Source organism: Rousettus aegyptiacus, unplaced genomic scaffold (assembly GCF_014176215.1).
Source record: "Rousettus aegyptiacus isolate mRouAeg1 unplaced genomic scaffold, mRouAeg1.p scaffold_m13_p_1, whole genome shotgun sequence".
Taxonomy (NCBI): Eukaryota; Metazoa; Chordata; class Mammalia; order Chiroptera; family Pteropodidae; genus Rousettus; species Rousettus aegyptiacus.
In genome coordinates, this window is record NW_023416284.1 from 493,535 (window position 1) to 509,708 (window position 16,174).

General features: G+C 67.9%; 2 protein-coding genes across 19 annotated transcripts; both read left to right on the top strand.

The window, feature by feature from the left end:
* The first annotated feature begins 95 nt into the window (after positions 1–95).
* On the top strand, positions 96–11,315 carry MIB2 (mindbomb E3 ubiquitin protein ligase 2). 16 transcript variants are annotated; one of them, XM_036227561.1, is made up of 20 exons: positions 96–212; positions 1,202–4,033; positions 4,811–5,081; positions 5,164–5,335; positions 6,320–6,426; positions 6,522–6,716; positions 6,805–6,947; positions 7,052–7,159; positions 8,112–8,216; positions 8,295–8,457; positions 8,551–8,684; positions 8,774–8,922; positions 9,002–9,158; positions 9,250–9,410; positions 9,511–9,637; positions 9,725–9,958; positions 10,326–10,504; positions 10,581–10,759; positions 10,839–10,904; positions 10,987–11,314. In XM_036227561.1, exons 3-20 carry the CDS (start codon positions 4,835–4,837, stop codon positions 11,223–11,225), a joined length of 2,865 nt encoding a protein of 954 aa, XP_036083454.1. In that variant the 5' UTR covers positions 96–212; positions 1,202–4,033; positions 4,811–4,834; the 3' UTR covers positions 11,226–11,314. The 16 variants fall into 16 exon arrangements, with proteins under 16 accessions (XP_036083454.1, XP_036083428.1, XP_036083432.1 ...); XM_036227535.1 differs by having other exon boundaries at positions 1,202–1,356; positions 1,654–4,033; positions 8,295–8,684; XM_036227539.1 differs by having other exon boundaries at positions 1,202–1,356; positions 3,002–4,033; positions 8,295–8,684.
* A 1,493-nt stretch (positions 11,316–12,808) lies between these two features.
* Positions 12,809–16,123, top strand: MMP23B (matrix metallopeptidase 23B). Of its 3 annotated transcripts, none has more exons than XM_016144453.2 (8): positions 12,809–13,196; positions 13,521–13,657; positions 13,727–13,866; positions 13,930–14,097; positions 14,435–14,599; positions 14,684–14,804; positions 14,915–14,998; positions 15,087–16,123. In XM_016144453.2, the coding sequence occupies exons 1-8, from the start codon at positions 12,879–12,881 to the stop codon at positions 15,259–15,261; spliced, it is 1,308 nt and encodes a 435-aa protein (XP_015999939.2). In that variant the 5' UTR covers positions 12,809–12,878; the 3' UTR covers positions 15,262–16,123. The 3 variants fall into 3 exon arrangements, with proteins under 3 accessions (XP_015999939.2, XP_015999940.1, XP_015999938.1); XM_016144454.2 differs by having other exon boundaries at positions 14,684–14,794; positions 15,087–15,227; XM_016144452.2 differs by having other exon boundaries at positions 12,810–13,196; positions 14,684–14,794; positions 14,872–14,998; positions 15,087–15,302.
* The last annotated feature ends 51 nt before the right edge of the window (positions 16,124–16,174 follow it).

The following is a 16,174-nucleotide window of genomic DNA, read 5'->3' on the forward strand; positions in this document are numbered from 1 at the left end:
AGACAGCGGGCAGGCCAAGAGTAGAGACTAGCCCTGCCCGCGCTATCCCATCGGAGGTGCTAACTGTGCATCTTGGCATCTCCCCGCCGCCACAGGGTTGGATGACTCCAGGCTTGCGCTGAAGCTCAGTGCCAGTCCCCAAGTCTCCAGGTCTCAGAGCTGCAGCCCAGCAGGCTCACAGCGGGCAGGGGGAGGACTGGACGGCCAGAGAGGTGAGCTCTGGACGGGCTTGTGGCGCAGTAGTTTAGATTTTAGGCTTTCACCCTGCGGATTCTGTCGGAGGCTGTGTCGCAGGGGTTTTGCTTGTTTTTGACTGTGTGTGTGTGTGTGTGGTGGGGGTGACAGATAATTCCGCCTTTTTCCGAGTTCAGAATCAACTGAAGAACTAAGCAAGTGACAGACAGACTCCCGGTGGGCACTAGTGGGGCGGGGAGTTCAGGCAGCCTGAGTATGTGGGAGCCCTGGCAAAATGGTCTTCTCTGGCAGGCCCCCTCCTCTCCCTGTTCCTCTCTGGCCTGTTGTGTCAGAGTCAACAAGTATCTGAATGTCACAGTTCCCACCAAGACTCTGGCCTGTGCAGCAGGTGGGGCACGACACGCCAGTCTGCAGGGAGCTGGAGGGCTTCCACCTGGGTGGCCAGAATTTGGGCGATGACCACCCTGCAGTTGGCCTTCCCCCGGCAGGTGTCTTCACGGTGGGCCACATCGGGTTTCCTTAGCTCTCAGGGCTTCAACAGCTCCTTAATGGGCCAGACCCCTGAGCGCCCAGGATGTCCACCTCTGTCTTAGCCAGAGCTGCCACATGACAGGAGCCTGTCGATTGTGCCACACACCGTGTCGATCCGACAGCATCATCAGGCACAGCTGGAGGTGCAGGGGGAGGCGTGGCTGCCTCCGGTCCCCTGCATTCTCAGCTCCGTGCAACTTTATTCTTCCGAATAAAGGCATTTTGCCAATCTAGTCACATGTGATTTAATCTTTACGGTTTTAAGTTTTTCCAATAAAATATTCACAACTAAAGGAACACCTTCCTTATACACTGTTCCAGTGCATGCTTTGTAAGTAGCTCCGTCCCCAAGAGCTGGCGCTCTCTTGTGAAAAGGGAATCGAGCTGTTGACAGAACAGACCCAAATCCATGTGTTTGGTCGAGTCGGTAAAGGCTGAAAGTGTGAAACTGCCTTTCGAAACCATTTCTCCCCAGGCTGGCTGGCTGGCTACTGCTGGATTTGCTCTGCTCTGTGTCGGTAATGGCTGCTGGTTTCCAACAGGAAATCTTGCTGGCTGAGCAAATTTGTGACCCAGGAAATAGAAGCTAAATGTCTGGGATGCTGGCACGAGGCTGGTGTGTGTTCTAAAGTAAGTTCCAATTTTGATAAAGCATGTCTGTCATCCAGGTCCTCATGCCCTGGTGGCCTCAGAGTTGTTTTAAACATCCGTAGAGACAGCTTTTGGGGAGGTTTGGGTGCCAGCCACGGGCCCAGCCTGTAAACTCTGAGGAAGATGGCAGAGGAAGAAAAAGAAAAAACTACGGGTGTATTTCCCGCTGAAATGGGGGTTCCCTCCCTCCCTGGCCCCTCTCGGTCTCATTGCTGCCTACCTGCTCCTGACCTGACCTTGCTCCTGACCTCACCTGTCTCCCACTTGCCACCCCAGATAGTGCAGTGGACCTTCTGAGGTGGTGAACTTTGACACTGGGGAGTGGTCGTCATGTGGAACACAGCTGGCCACGTGCTGGGCCCTGGGGGCAGCAATGACCACGACCAGGCAGGGAGCTGCGTGGGGGAAGTGGCCGGCCTCGCGAGGCCGGAGAAGGCTGTGCCACGGTGCTGTGGAGCCCTGGGCGCAGGGTGTCCCATCTGCTGTGCCGGGTACGCAGCAGGGGCAGCAGGCAGGTGTTGCTGGTGGCCCTGCTCAGGCCCCGCGGTGATGCCAGGCAGAGGTGTTGGGGCAGAGCGCGCCCCCGAGGCCTCCAGGTGCGGGGTGCTGGCTGGAAGGCGACAGGCTCCCCGGCGGTGGCCTCCACCAGGGCGGGTACCCTTTTGTTCTCCACTGTCCTCAAGGGGTGTTGGTCTGGGTGAGAGGTGAGGGGCGAGCGGAGGCCCGAGACCTACTGTGTCCCACGTGGGCTGGCGGGCGTGAGGGACAGCCCTGGGAGGATGGTGGCTTGCTGGCCAGCGCTGGAGAGCTGGCCGTCTAAAAATAGGAGCCGTGAGAGCAGCAGGTGCTGGCACCCCGTCACAGGCTGGCCCGCCCTGCTGTCCCCACCCCGCTGTCCCACGTGGAGCCACCACCAGCTGGCGTCCAGCCCCGTCCTTGTCTCCCACGGACCCTGCCAGGCGTGCTGACCCTACTCCGTTCTCTGCCATTCCCCTGAGGGTGGGGCTGGTACAGGCCACAGTCACCTCTACCTGAGTCTTGTTGGAGACAGTCCTGCAGCATGTGGCCAGGAGGGCCACAGGCCAGCAGATGGGCGATTCTGGCGGCGGGCCAGGCAGGCCGAGGTCGGCCTCGTGGGGTATGCCGTCCTGCGACAGCAGCACCGGCCAGTGGCACGTGGGGCATTTTGTGCCCCAAGTCCTTTATCTTGCAGTGGGGCCAGTTTCCAGGCCCTGCAGTTGGGGTGCCGCCTGCAAGCAGGGACCTCTCGTTAGGCCCGCAGTTGCCTGGTGTGAGGCTGCTCTGGCCACCCGCAGCCCAGTGGGAGTGTTGGGAGGGCGAGGTGTGACCCTCCGCCACAGCCGGTTCTGGGGGACCCTGGGCAGGGGGAAGGCGCATGTGAGTCTGGGCCCTAAGGGACAGTGACACCAGTTGGCCAGCAGGCCACCCGCAGGCTGTGCTGCTCTGCCTGAGTCAGACATGTGGCTGCTCTGACTAAGTGGCACCAGGCAGGAGGCGAAGGCCACGTGTGGATGGCCTGCCATACCTGGCCGTTGAGGTGGCAGCCCGTGGGGCCCTCCCCTGTCCGCAGTCATGCTTGACGGGGGCGTTTTCACTGCGGCAGGTCCAGGAGGACCAGAGCCCTTGGTGCAGCCCACTGTGGCCTCAGGCTGCAGCACCCCATCTTCGCAGAGACCCTGGAGGGGTGGGCGGCTGAAGGCCACAGCAGAGGGGCAGCGTGGCCCACGAGGTGAGGCCGTGGGGTGGATGAGTAGTTCCTCTGGGGACCAGCTCCTAGCTGGCTACAGGGTCGGGAAGGTTCGTCCTTCCAGGAGCTCCGTTTTTTTGGGGGGGGGGTGCCCGCTGGGCTCAGGCGGGGCAGGGGAGCGGCCCTACGGTGACCCTGCCCAGATGGCTGAGTGGCGTGCGCCTCTGAGGATACAGGGGGTCACTTGCATGGGCCCAGGGCTGGGGACGGACCGAGAACCATGCTCTGTGGGCAGCGCGCCTGCCCTGCCCGCCCTGTGCTGGATGCAGGCCTCAGAGGGGGCCACGCAGGGCAGAGCGTGGCCGTCAGGTGACCCTGGGCCTCGGGGCTGCTGCCACCGGCTAGAGTGGGAGTCGGGCAAAGCCTGGCTACTGCCTTCCTCACAGTCCACCTGCGGCCTCAGCGGGCCGAGGGGTCTCCTGAGCTGGCCGGGCCCAGGGTGCCGCAGGGCCCAGGACCCTAGGCGGGGCTGGGCGGAGCTGATGTGGCTCTCCTCCCTGGGCCCGCGCGGGAGCTGGCCGCAGCCGTCCGCTCCTCGGCTGCGCCCTGGCCCGCCTCAGCGTCTCCCTCCAGCCCAGGGGCTGTTGCCTCTCGCCTGCTTCTCCCCAGCTGCAGGGCCCTGACAGACACGAGAGGTCCCGCGTCTCCGGGACCTTACATAGTGGGAGTCCCCGCGCCCCCTCCTCCTCCAAGCCCTGTTGATTTCGCCCTTAACTGTCAAACCCATTCATGTCACTAAAAACCTTTATTGAAGACTCACAGGAGAGGCACAGGCCGCAAGCGAGCCAAGTCCACCAGGCGAACAGGTGAGGGGACCCCCGCGGCCGCCCCGGTGGCTGCTTTCCTGACTGGCGACCCGGATTTGCTCGTCCCATTTGTCACCTTCCTGTGAGTGGGTTCGGGCAGCAGGCGTGTGTCTGCTGGTGGGGCAGGTGGCTTCCTGCTCCCTCGGGACCCGATTCACCCTTCAGGGCCCCAGGGAGAGTGCTGCCGTGACTGAGCACACCTGGCGGGGCCAGGCTGTTTCTCCCCAGAAGGCCCGGTCGTGACCTTGAGGCACTGCCCGCTGACCTGTGGGGCGTGGGAGATGTCCTGCTGCTGAGCAGCGGCCGGGGGAGTCGATCGGAGCACGTTTGTCCTGGGCGGCCCCGGTCAGGGCCGCGCATTCCCACGGGCATCTGCTGCGTCGGGGTGGGGGGCACCCCCCACTCCAAGGCTGTGTCCTGTGGGGCACGTGCACTGCACATGCGTCCTGGGTGTCGCGGCCTTGGTCGCCCTTCGGTGGTGCCGCGATGAGCAGGTCTCAGCTCCGGCCTGACCCTCCCTGCCGCTGCCTGCGATCGAAGTGTGCCAGCTGCCCAGAACCGGCTCCGCCCGCGGTGCTGGCTGAGGGGACCCTCTGCCCAGCCTTGTTCCCTGACTCCCTGGGGATCCACTGTCCTCTCACAGGGACTGCCCCCCCCATTCTGCTCCTGCCCGGCGGGCAGTGTCACCTCCGCCCGCGCGGCCGGCCTCCCCTGCTGCTGTCACTAGCGGGCTTGCTCGCGCCTGCTCTCTGCCCAGGCCTGGCACGTGCCCTTCACCCCCGCTCCCCGGCAGTCCTGTGAGCCGCCGGGAACCTGTGTGGCCTTCGTGCTGTGGCCTGAGGGTGCCCTCTGCCCACAGGTCCCGCAGCAGCACCCACCCACCATGGACCCGGACCCCCAGGCGGGCGTGCAGGTGGGCATGCGCGTGGTGCGCGGCGTGGACTGGAAGTGGGGCCCGCAGGACGGCGGCGAGGGCGGCGTGGGCACGGTGGTGGAGCTCGGCCGCCACAGCAGCCCCTCGACGCCCGACCGCACCGTCGTCGTGCAGTGGGACCACGGCACGCGCACCAACTACCGCGCGGGCTACCAGGGCGGGCACGACCTGCTGCTCTACGACAACGCGCAGATCGGTGCGCGGCCGGCCCGGCGGGGGGGTGGGGGGAGCGGGGGCGGGGCGCGCCCGCGGCGGCCCTGACCTGGCCCCGCCCCCAGGCGTGCGGCACCCCAACATCATCTGCGACTGCTGCAAGAAGCACGGCCTGCGCGGCATGCGCTGGAAGTGCGCCGTGTGCTTCGACTACGACCTGTGCACGCAGTGCTACATGCACGACAAGCACGACCTGGCCCACGCCTTCGAGCGCTACGAGACGGCCCACTCGCGCCCGTGAGTCCCGCCCGCCCGCCACGCGCTGCGGGGCGTGCGCAGCACCGGCGGGGGCCCTAGCAGCCCGGGGGCCTGCCTGGCGATAGGCAGGCCTTGGGGCCCTGCAGGGCAGGAACTGCGTCCTGCTGGCGACTCCCCGGGGGACAGGTCAAGTCCCTTCTGAGCCATTTCCTTGGAGAGAGGCCGGGGTTGGGGTCACTCTCGGGGCCTGGCTGTTGACACCAGCTGCCGCCCCCGCGGAGCAGGGCTGCAGAGGTCACGCTGGGGCTGGCTGCTCCCTCCTGGCAGCACCCCCAGGGTGGGGCGTGGCGCCCCCAGTACAGCTCTGGCAGAGGCACTGAGGGTGGCCGGTTTGGGCCATGCAGCCAGCATCCCGGCGGTGGCCCTGGCCTGGAGTGGGTGGCCCACACTGGGAGCAAGCCCCCCGCACAGCTGGGAAGGGGCTACTGGCCTGGCTGGGAGGCTCCCTTGCATGGTCAGCAGGGATCAGGCTGGGGAGGAGACCGCTGGGCTGCGGTGGGCACCAGGGGCACCATCCCAGTGAGCCCTTGTCTCCTTGGCATTCCCGCGCGCATTCCAGCGAGGTGCGTGTTGGGCCAGAGGGGGCCTGGGCCAGCCGTCCAGGCACCGGTGCCAAGCCTGTACTCACTGCTCCGTCCCCACGTGCTGAGCCCTCCCCAGGTCAGACCACGCACCGAATCCAGCGGTGCCCAGCTCTCTAGGGAGCAGCAGGTCTGGAGTGACGCCGGGCTTGCTGTGAGGGTCGGCCCCGGGGCCCTCCCAGCCCGGCATCAGGTGGGGCTCCTGGAGGGCCGAGGTCAGCGGCCTCACTCCAGGCCCAGAGCGGGCCGGGCACGGGCCTGGAGCAGCCGCCCAGGGCCCGGCGGGAGCGGGAGCCGGGGGTGGTGCAGTGAGGCCACGCGGAGCGGAGGGCCCGCGCCTCACGCTGCCACCGTGCAGGGCCCGAGACCCGCTCTCTCGCAGGGTCACACTGAGCCCTCGCCAGGGCCTCCCACGGATCCCGCTGAGGGGCATCTTCCAGGGGGCCATGGTGGTGCGGGGCCCCGACTGGGAGTGGGGCTCCCAGGACGGTGAGTGGGGGCCGGGCCGGGCCGGGGAGATGGGGCTGGGCTGGCACTGGCTGTGGCCCAGGCTTAGCCTGCGGGTGGGGCCACTGTCTCCCCAGGAGGGGAAGGGAAGCCGGGTCGGGTGGTGGACATCCGTGGCTGGGATGTGGAGACAGGCCGGAGCGTGGCCAGCGTCACGTGGGCCGATGGCACCACCAATGTGTACCGCATGGGCCACAAGGGCAAGGTGGACCTCAAGTGTGTGGCAGAGGCAGCCGGTGGCTTCTACTACAAGGAGCACCTCCCAATACTCGGTAAGGGCTGCCCAGCCGCCCTCCCGCCCTGGCCTAGGGGACCGGGAGAGGGGGCGCTGCCTGAGCTGGGCCTGCCGCCTGTCCCCAGGCAAGCCAGCAGAGCTGCAGCGCAGGGTGAGTGCTGACAGCCAGACTTTCCAGCATGGGGACAAGGTCAAGTGTCTGCTAGACACAGACGTCCTGAGGGAGATGCAGGACGGCCACGGCGGGTGGAACCCCAGGATGGCAGAGGTGAGCTGCCCCGCCCGCTGGCCCCGTGCCCGCCCCCCCCTTGCATCCTCTGGACCCCCAGCCCTCCTGCTGCGCCCGGCCACAGTCTCCACGACCTGCCACAGTTTATCGGACAGACGGGCACCGTGCACCGCATCACAGACCGTGGGGACGTGCGCGTGCAGTTCAGCCACGAGACCCGCTGGACCTTCCACCCTAGGGCTCTCATCAAGGTGCATGGGGGGCTGGGCCGAGCCCCGTCCCCTCCGCACCCCCTCCACGTACCTGCTCAGCCCTGAAGGAGCGGGGAGGGCTGGTGGGGACCGGTTCCGTGGAGCAGGGATCCAGGTGTCGCAGGGTACAGGAGGGCGAGGCGCGCGAGCCATCGGCAGCTGGGGCCGGCAGGCCAGGCCCCGGAGCCTCCCGGGGCCGGAGGAGGCCCGTTGGGGAAGCGTAGGGGGCAGGCGGCGCGGCTGGGCTTGTTCTCAAACGCACCCAGCGGCGAGGGCGTGGGAAGGCCCGTTAGGGCCGGTGGATGCTCCGGGCTTGGGGAGAGGCATTTTGGAAGCAGAGTTTCGCAGATGCGGAACGGAGGAGGGAGGTCAGTGAGGAGCAGGGGGTGACGTCCACGGACAGGGCCCTGGCAGGGGGTAGGTGCGGGTGAGGGGCCACGCCAGCGCTCGGCTCGGGGCCCGGAGTCTGAGACCCCTTTGAGGACGGGGTGTGGGGCTCACAAGGTAGGTGGTCTGTGAAGAGTTTTGTACAGATGAGGGCACAGGTGTGAGGGAGTTGCCAGGAAAGGTGTGGGTGGGGAGGTGGCCCCTGGTCCCGTCCCCACGTGGGCCTCGCCTTGTGCTGAAGGCTCCACCCTTGTCCGGAACCATGCCGCGCATGCTCTTCTAGCCTGGCCTTGATGGCCTTGAACATGCTGTCTGCTCCCCCGTCTGTGTGTACAGGGACAGTCCTGCCTTAGACTTCAGCCCAGAGCTGGCTTCTCCCACTGCCCAGCTGCCCCTCCCATGGCCCTGGGGCTGGGCGTCCCGCGCTGCCCCAGTCACCCGGGGCCCCCTGGTTGTGCTTTTGGGCAGGGGCTGGGGTCAAGGTCAGGCCTGCCTGTTGTGGAGCTCGGTAGGGACACCCTTCTGCGCCCCTGCCTGGGCCCCTCATGGCCTCTCTCTCACTCAGCACAACTCCTTCGGGGTGGGGGATGTGGTGCGGGTCATGGACGACCTGGACACGGTGAAGCGGCTGCAAGCCAGGCATGGCGAGTGGACAGATGACATGGCCCCCGTGAGTCTCCCCGCCCCGCCCCAGCCCCCACCCCCACCCCCGGGAGACCTGCCTGTGACCCCTCCTCTCCCCACTTAGGCCCTGGGCTGCGTTGGGAAGGTGGTGAAGCTTTTCGGAGACGGGACTGTATGTGTGGCGGTTGGTGGCCAGCTGTGGACCTTCAGCCCCTCTTGCCTGGTGGCCTACCGGCCCGAGGAGGATGCCAACCTGGACGTGGCTGAGCGCGCCAGGGAGAGCAAAGGTGCGGGCACCCGGCCGTGGCAGCCAGTGGGAGGTGGGGCTGCCCCCAGCCAGCCCGAAATCTCAGCCCCGCCCCCTCCCCCCGAACCCCCAGGCTCCCTGAGCGTCGCCCTGGACAAACTTCGAACCCAGAAGAGTGACACAAAGCACCCCGGAAGGCTGGTGGTGGAGGCGGCCCTGGGCAACGTGGCCCGGGCCCTGGACCTAGTGCGGAGGCACCCGCAGCAGGTGAGCCCGAGAGCCCACGCTCCTGCCCATGCCCGCCAGCCCCAGGGAGGGGGGGCTGCCGGGGGCTGACTTGCTGGCTCTCCCTGCAGGTGAACACCAAGAACCAGGGCAGGACCGCCCTGCAGGTGGCTGCCTACCTCGGCCAGGTGGAGCTGGTGCTGCTGCTGCTGCAGGTTCGGGCCGACATGGACCTGCCGGATGACGAGGCCAACAGGGCGCTGCACTACGCGGCTCTGGGGTGAGGCCCGGGCGGGCGGGGGTGGGGCCTGCAGTCCCGCCAGTGGGCACAGCACCCTTCCTGCTCCCTCTCCCACCAGGAACCAGCCTGAGGCCGCCCGAGTGCTCCTGCATGCTGGGTGCAGGGCTGACGCGCTCAACGGCGCCCAGAGCACAGCACTGCACGTGGCCGTGCAGAGGGGCTTCCTGGAGGTGGTGAGGGTCCTGTGTGAGTGCGGCTGTGACGTCAACGTGCCAGTGAGTGCCGGGGCCCCTGGCTCTGTCCCTGGGCTCAAGGAGACAGTGACAGTGACGTACCACCTAGTGACCCCTGGTCCACCGCTGACAGGATGCCCATGCCAACACACCGCTGCACTGTGCCATCTCAGCGGGCGCCGGTGCCAGTGGCATTGTGGAGGTCCTCACCGCAGTGCCAGGCATCGACGTCACGGCCACCAACAGCCAAGGCTTCACCCTGCTGCACCACGCTTCCCTCAAGGGCCACGTGCTGTGAGTTTGGGGCGGGCACACAGCTGGCGGCCAGGCTCCTGCAGACGCCGGGCCACTCCGGGGATGCCCCGAGCCCAGCCACGTCCCCCTGCTCCCACAGAGCTGTCAGGAGGGTCCTGGCTCGGGCGCGGCAGCTGGTGGATGCCAAGAAGGAGGACGGCTTCACGGCCCTGCACCTGGCTGCTCTCAACAACCACTGGGAGGTGGCGCAGACTCTCATCCGAGAGGTGTGGACACGGGACCCCGGCCGGCCAGGGACGGGCAGTCAGGGCCCGCCAGGGTCCCCGGGCTGAGCCTGTGCCCCCGCCCCCCAGGGCCGCTGCGACGTGAATGTGCGCAACCACAAGCTCCAGTCCGCGCTGCACCTGGCCGTGAGGCAGGCGCACGTCAGGCTGGTGCTGCTGCTGGTGGACGCTGGCTGCAGCGTCAACGCCGAGGACGAGGAGGGGGACACGGCCCTGCACGTGGCACTGCGGCATCACCAGTTGCTGCCCCTGGCGGCCGACGGGGCTGGGGGGGACCCAGGGCCCTTGCAGCTGCTGTCCAGGGTGAGGAAGCGTGGACCTGGCTGCAGGCTCCGGCAGGGTGACGGCTCCGGCAGGGTGACGGCCCCGAGCCAGGCCCTCTCGGGGGTGCGGCGGTCTGGGGGACTGCACATCGCAGGGGGCATCCTCACGCGGCATGGCCAGCCTCCCTGAGGGTCTGTGTCCTGCCCAGCCCGGGAAGGGGGTGGGGGTGGGCTCAGAACTCGGCCCCTCCTCCAGAGCGGTCCCCAAGGGCCCTTTTCCTGCCTGCCTCAGCTCCAGAGGCCTCAGACACAGGGCTGGGGGCGGGTGCCCACGCCTCTGCCCGCAGAGGCTCCCTCAGACGAGCATTCCGCGGCCAGGGTCCTCACCGCACTTGTCTGCCGCCCAGCTGCAGGCCTCAGGCCTCCCGAGCTGCGCGGAGCTGACAGTGAGCAAGGCAGTTGCCTGCTACCTGGCGCTGGAGGGCGCAGACGTGAGCTACGCCAACCACCGGGGCCTGAGCCCGCTGGACCTTGTCGCGGAGGGCCACGTGCTCAAGGCCCTGCAGGGCTGTGCCCAGCGCTTCCGGTGAGTCCGGTGAGGTGGGGAGTGGGGGGCGGGACCCCCACCCCAGGCCCTTTCGAGCCCCCTACTCCAACTGCAGAGAGCGGCAGGTGGGCAGAGTGGCCCCAGGCCCCAGGCTGGTGCTCAGCACCCCCAACACCGTGACGAACCTGCACGTGGCTGCGCCGTCGGGGCCTGAGGCTGCCGAGTGCCTCGTGTGCTCGGAGCTGGCGCTGCTAGTGCTGTTCATGCCGTGCCAGCACCGCACAGTGTGCGAGGGTGAGTGCGCGCGCCGGTTCCGGGAGGGGGCGGGGCGGGGCGGGGCGAACAAGCCCAACCTCGGGCTCACCCCCCGCAGAATGCGCGCGCAGAATGAAGAAGTGCATCAGGTGCCAGGTGGTCATCAGCAAGAAGCTGCGCCCAGGTGGGTAGGGCGGGAGGGGCAGGGGGCAGGCTCGGCCGGACCCCCAGCCTCTGGCCCGCCCCTGACCTGGACCCTCCCGTAGACGGCACGGAGGTGGCCGGTGTGGCCTCCGCGCCCGGCCCGCCGCGGCAGCTGGTGGAGGAGCTGCAGAACCGCTACCGGCAGATGGAGGAGCGCATCACCTGCCCCATCTGCATCGACAGCCACATCCGCCTCGTGTTCCAGTGCGGCCACGGCGCATGCGCGCCCTGCGGCGCCGCGCTCAGCGCCTGCCCCATCTGCCGCCAGCCCATCCGCGACCGCATCCAGATCTTCGTGTAGCCGCGCCCCGCTCGCTCCGGGCCACGTCCCACCGTCGCCCTCCCGCGCCACCCTCCCCCACGCCCGTGTTTTATAAAAAGATTCGCGGACTTGCCGCCTGGTACCTGTCTGGGGCGGGGGGCGCTGGACGGGTCTTGGGGTCGTCTCGCCCTGGGGACAGATAGCCCTCGGCGCTGTTCCCTCCCGGGGTCTCACCCCGTGGCGCTGCTCCCGCATCCGGGCTGTCCTCACCAGCCCGTCCCCCGCCGCAGGCCCAGCGCCGGGCCCAGCCCCCTCCCGAACCCCGCGTCCTGCCTTTCCTGGGACTCACCTAGACTCCTGCTCAGACCCCCGCCTCTGGGTCAGAAACCTCCTCTAGGCGCGGCACAGACCGCCTCCCACAACCCTGGCCTGGGTCCGAGAAAAGACGCGGCCCAGAACCTCACTGTTCGTCCAGCAGGGGGCCTTCCCGCGCCCCCCGGCAGCGCCACCTCTTCTCGGGACAGCCTGCGGAGACAGGCCTGGACCAGAGCAGGCCCCGGTTCTCGCTGTGGGGTCCTAGTTAAGCAGGGAGTGGGGTGAAGCGTCTGCTTCAGGCTAGGGGACTTGGCAAGCTCTCAGGACCTGGGCAGGGAGGGCACAGACCAGAGGTGGGTCTTTTGGGACAAATATTTAGCCACGAAGAGGGGGGCGCTGTCCTGGCTGGGCCCATGGAGAGTGCTTTCCAAGAACCATCCGAAATGCTTCCCCTGAGCCTCGGGGTTGCTCGCCAAGCACTTGGCACCGACCCCGCTGGCTGAGCCTTCCTAATGTCCCTCTGGGCTCAAGGCCTGGATGGAGGGGGAGGGCCAGGACCCCGGGCTCTCTGGCTTGGTGCCTCCCTCCCCTCCTCTCGACACCCGCCCAGCCCCGGCTCCCCTCCCCCAGTCCGCTGGGGCAACCCCCTCTCCCGCCTCCAGACCCTGTTCCCCCAGCCTAGAGGCGCCCTCGCCAACGTCCTGCCTGAAGCCAAGTCATCCAGTCCCGGCTTCTGGCCTCAGGACACCATCCCCCAGCCCCCACCCAGGAACATTCAGACTCGGGTCCTCGCTCGGCCCCAGAGAGCCACTTGGGATTCCTGGCTCCCTGCCGCCCCCGCCCCCGCGCGTCTCCCCCGTGCTGCTCCCAGGGGGTCTCTCCTCAGGCCCCTTCCAGCTCTTGGTGGGCCCGCTGCAGGGCCCCCTCCCTCCAAGCGCCGTCCCCAGGCTGCCTACCCCGCCTCTCTCCCCCCTCAGCCTCCGGGACTCACTTGCCACGTCCCCTCCCGCCGCAATCCCGCCCCCCTCTGGGGGACCCTGCTGGGCCAGCGCTGGCGGGGACGTGTCCTGGGCTGGCCAGGATGGAGGCTCCACTCCCAGGTCTCATTCGGTGTCAAGGGCATTGAGAGAGGGGAGTCCATTGGGGAGAAAAGAGCCAGGTCCTTCAGTCCCAACCAGTCTGGGGACCCCAACTGACCATCCTTGCCTTACCCTGAGCTCCTGGCATCTGCCACTTCCCTGGCGGCCAGGGCCCTCTTCAACATCCCCCCTCACCCCGCCCCCCCCCCCGCCCCCGCCCAAGTGGCCCCGCCCAACAGGCCCTGCCCAGGCTACTGCCACCCACCCGCAGGCCCCGGGTCCCGACACGGACAGCCAGATGGCCAGCTGGTTCCCTTCAGGGGTGGCCGCCCCTGCCTCCCGCCCCCCACCTCAGGGCTGTAACCCGAGCCGCGGTGGCGCCTCCTTGGGCCGCTCCCGCTCCGGCAGGTCCCACAGCCCACGCGCCCCGAGCCCCGACAGCGAGTCCGCGGGCGCCATGGGCCGCGGGGCCTGTGTCCCCTGGGCAGCACTGGGGGCCCGCGCACAGGCCGGCTGGCTGGGGGCCGTGCTGTGCGTCCTGTGCCTGCTGCCCGTGCTCCTGTCGCTGGCCCGGCCGGGGACCCCGGGCTCCAGGCCCGCGGCAGGCGCAAAGCAGGTGAGTTCCTCCGCGCTCTGCGGTCCAACCCAAGAGTCCGGGTGTCCGCACCTCTGTGTCTGCAAGCAGTGGGACAGGGGACAGCCCCGGGCCTCCAGCTCCGCCCACCGACCTGGCTCGTCTCGACTAACCTATTTTCTTGTGGCGGCAAAAGAAATGCTCGCTTGGGAGCAGAAGACCAGAAAATGCAGCAAGACAAAAAATGGGACCGGCAAGCTCGCCGCCGTGCGACCCCCACCCAGTTGACCGCCAGCCTCCTTTTCCGGAGTTTCAGACTCAGGCTCAGTTCCTGCTGTGTCCCCAGAGCGCTTGCTTCTCTTGAAGGGAGACGTCGCTCCCCACCCCGTGGGTGTCCTCGCCGCCCCGGACGCCGGTCCGCTGCCCTCACACGCGCCCCGCAGACGCCGCTACACGCTGACCCCGGCCAGGCTGCGCTGGGACCATTTCAACCTGACGTACAGGTGAGGCCCCGGTCCCGGGGGGAGCGCGGCAGCAGCCTGGCCCACGCCTTACTTCGACCCTCACCCCAGGATCCTCTCCTTCCCTCGAAACCTGCTGAGCCCCAGTGAGACCCGGCGGGGCCTGGCCGCCGCCTTCCGCATGTGGAGTGACGTGTCCCCCTTCAGCTTCCGCGAGGTGGCCCCCGAGCAGACCAGCGACCTCCGTATAGGTGGGCGCCGAGCCCCCGCCCCCTCCCGACCCGGGGCCCCCGCTCACACCTGTGCCCCCCCAGGCTTCTACCCGGCCAACCACACGGACTGCCTGGTGTCCGCGCGGCACCACTGCTTCGACGGCCCGACGGGCGAGCTGGCCCACGCCTTCTTCCCCCCCCACGGTGGCATCCACTTTGACGACAGCGAGTACTGGGTCCTGGGCCCCACGCGCTACAGCTGGAAGAAAGGTGACGGCAGGCCACCTGTGGGCCCTCCACACCACGGTGGCCCCAGCAGAGGGCTTGGGGGGAGGGCTACGATTTGGGGTCTAGCGGGCGAGGACGGGGAGGTCGTGAGGAGGTCAGGGGCCAGGGTCCCAGGAGCCTGAAGCTCCCCCACCCCCACGCCGCCGAAGACGACTGCAGCTGCATTCCTGGAGGCCGAGCTCACCGCCTCGGCCGGCCTGGAACATTCTTATCTGCCCCGCGGCTGCGCCCAGGGCGGCCCCGCTGCGGGCTGCAGCAGAGGCGCGGGGCGGCGGGCGGAGGTCAGGCCGGCCGAGGCGCTGACCGGAGGGGCCTGCAGGCGTGTGGCTCACCGACCTGGTGCATGTGGCGGCCCACGAGATCGGCCACGCGCTGGGCCTGATGCACTCGCAGCACGGCCAGGCGCTCATGCACCTCAACGCCACGCTGCGAGGCTGGAAGGCGCTGTCGCAGGACGAGCTGTGGGGGCTGCACCGGCTCTACGGTGAGCAGTGAGCACCGGCGGGCGCGCTGCGGGGGGTGGGGGTGGGGGTGGGGCGGGCCCTGAGGCCAGGCCGCGCTCCCGCAGGCTGCCTGGACCGGCTGTTCGTGTGCGCGTCCTGGGCGCGGAGGGGCTTCTGTGACGCCCGCCGGAGGCTCATGAAGAGGCTGTGCCCCAGCAGCTGCGACTTCTGTTACGGTGCGACCAGGTCCCCAGCCCGGGCCCAGGCGGGGGTGGGGACAGGGCACTGATGTGACCCTCTCGCACCGGAGCAGAATTCCCCTTTCCCACGGTGGCCACTACCGCGCCGCCCCCCAGGACCAAAACCAGGCTGGTGCCCGAGGGCAGGAACGTGACCTTCCGCTGTGGCCAGAAGATTCTCCACAAGAAAGGCAAAGTGTAGTGAGTGACGCGCCCGTGACCGCAGGGGCGGGCGGCGGGGCGCGGACCCGCCGGGCCCTGCCACCCTGCCGCCCTGCCGCCTCCGCAGCTGGTACAAGGACCAGGAGCCCCTGGAGTTCTCCTACCCCGGCTACCTGGCGCTGGGTGAGGCGCACCTGAGCATCATCGCCAACGCCATCAACGAGGGCACGTACACCTGCGTGGTGCGCCGGCGGCAGCGCGTGCTCAGCACCTACTCCTGGCGAGTCCGCGTGCGGAGCTGAGCGCCCTCCGCAGGCCGGCTGATAAAGCGCTTTCTCTCTGACGTGTCTGCGCCCTTTCTTGGGAGGGCAAAGGGCAGACGGCCAGTCTTGGGCCTTGTGGGGGGAGGGGGGTGGGGAACCTGGCTGGAGCTTAGCTGGACGTAGGGAGTGGGGGCCAGGACGCCCAAACTTCCCCGCAGTTCCTCGAGGTGAGGATGCTGTCTACAGCGACCAGGGGGCCAAGAACTTTTCTGGACTGTCCCCGGAAAGGTGGGGAGGAGGCCCATCTGCCATCACCTGGGAGCGTGGACTGCTGTGGAGCCCGCCTGGGGCCCTCTTGGGTTTGCTCTGGGGCAGGTGTGGCAGGAAGGCTGGGCTGGGGAGGGTGGGGCCTCTAGCTTAGGAGTGCCATGGGGAGTGGCCCCGTGGCACCTCAGCAGATTGGGAGATGGGGCTGGTGGGATGCAGGTGGAGGCCCTGGGTGGCGGCACGCATCCCCTCCACCTGAGGGACCCCCGTCCGGCTGGAAGAAGCTGCAGGTCTGGTAGGCCAAGAAGAACCTGGCCCATGTGGGGTCAGAGGCTACCCCTCACCCTGTCTGTCCTTGTCCTCACAGAGTGTGGGGACCCAGCCTGGGACAAGTGGCTGAGATAACATACTGAGCCTTCCTCCAGGAATATTTTACTGTATTTGAAAATGTCACTACCTCATACAAAAAGCCACATGACCATGCTCGCATACCCTGCTCTGGGGGACCTGGGGACACTGTGGGTGAGGCCAGAAGGGTGCCAAAGCAGAAGCCCTAAAGATGGGAAAGTAGGAAAATCCCCCACAGCTCCATTTCAAATCACAGCCAGTATGATGGGCAGAGCCCCTTGGGTCATGGTGGGTGGGTGTGTGTGTGTGTGGAGATGTGCTATCCACACTGGCCACC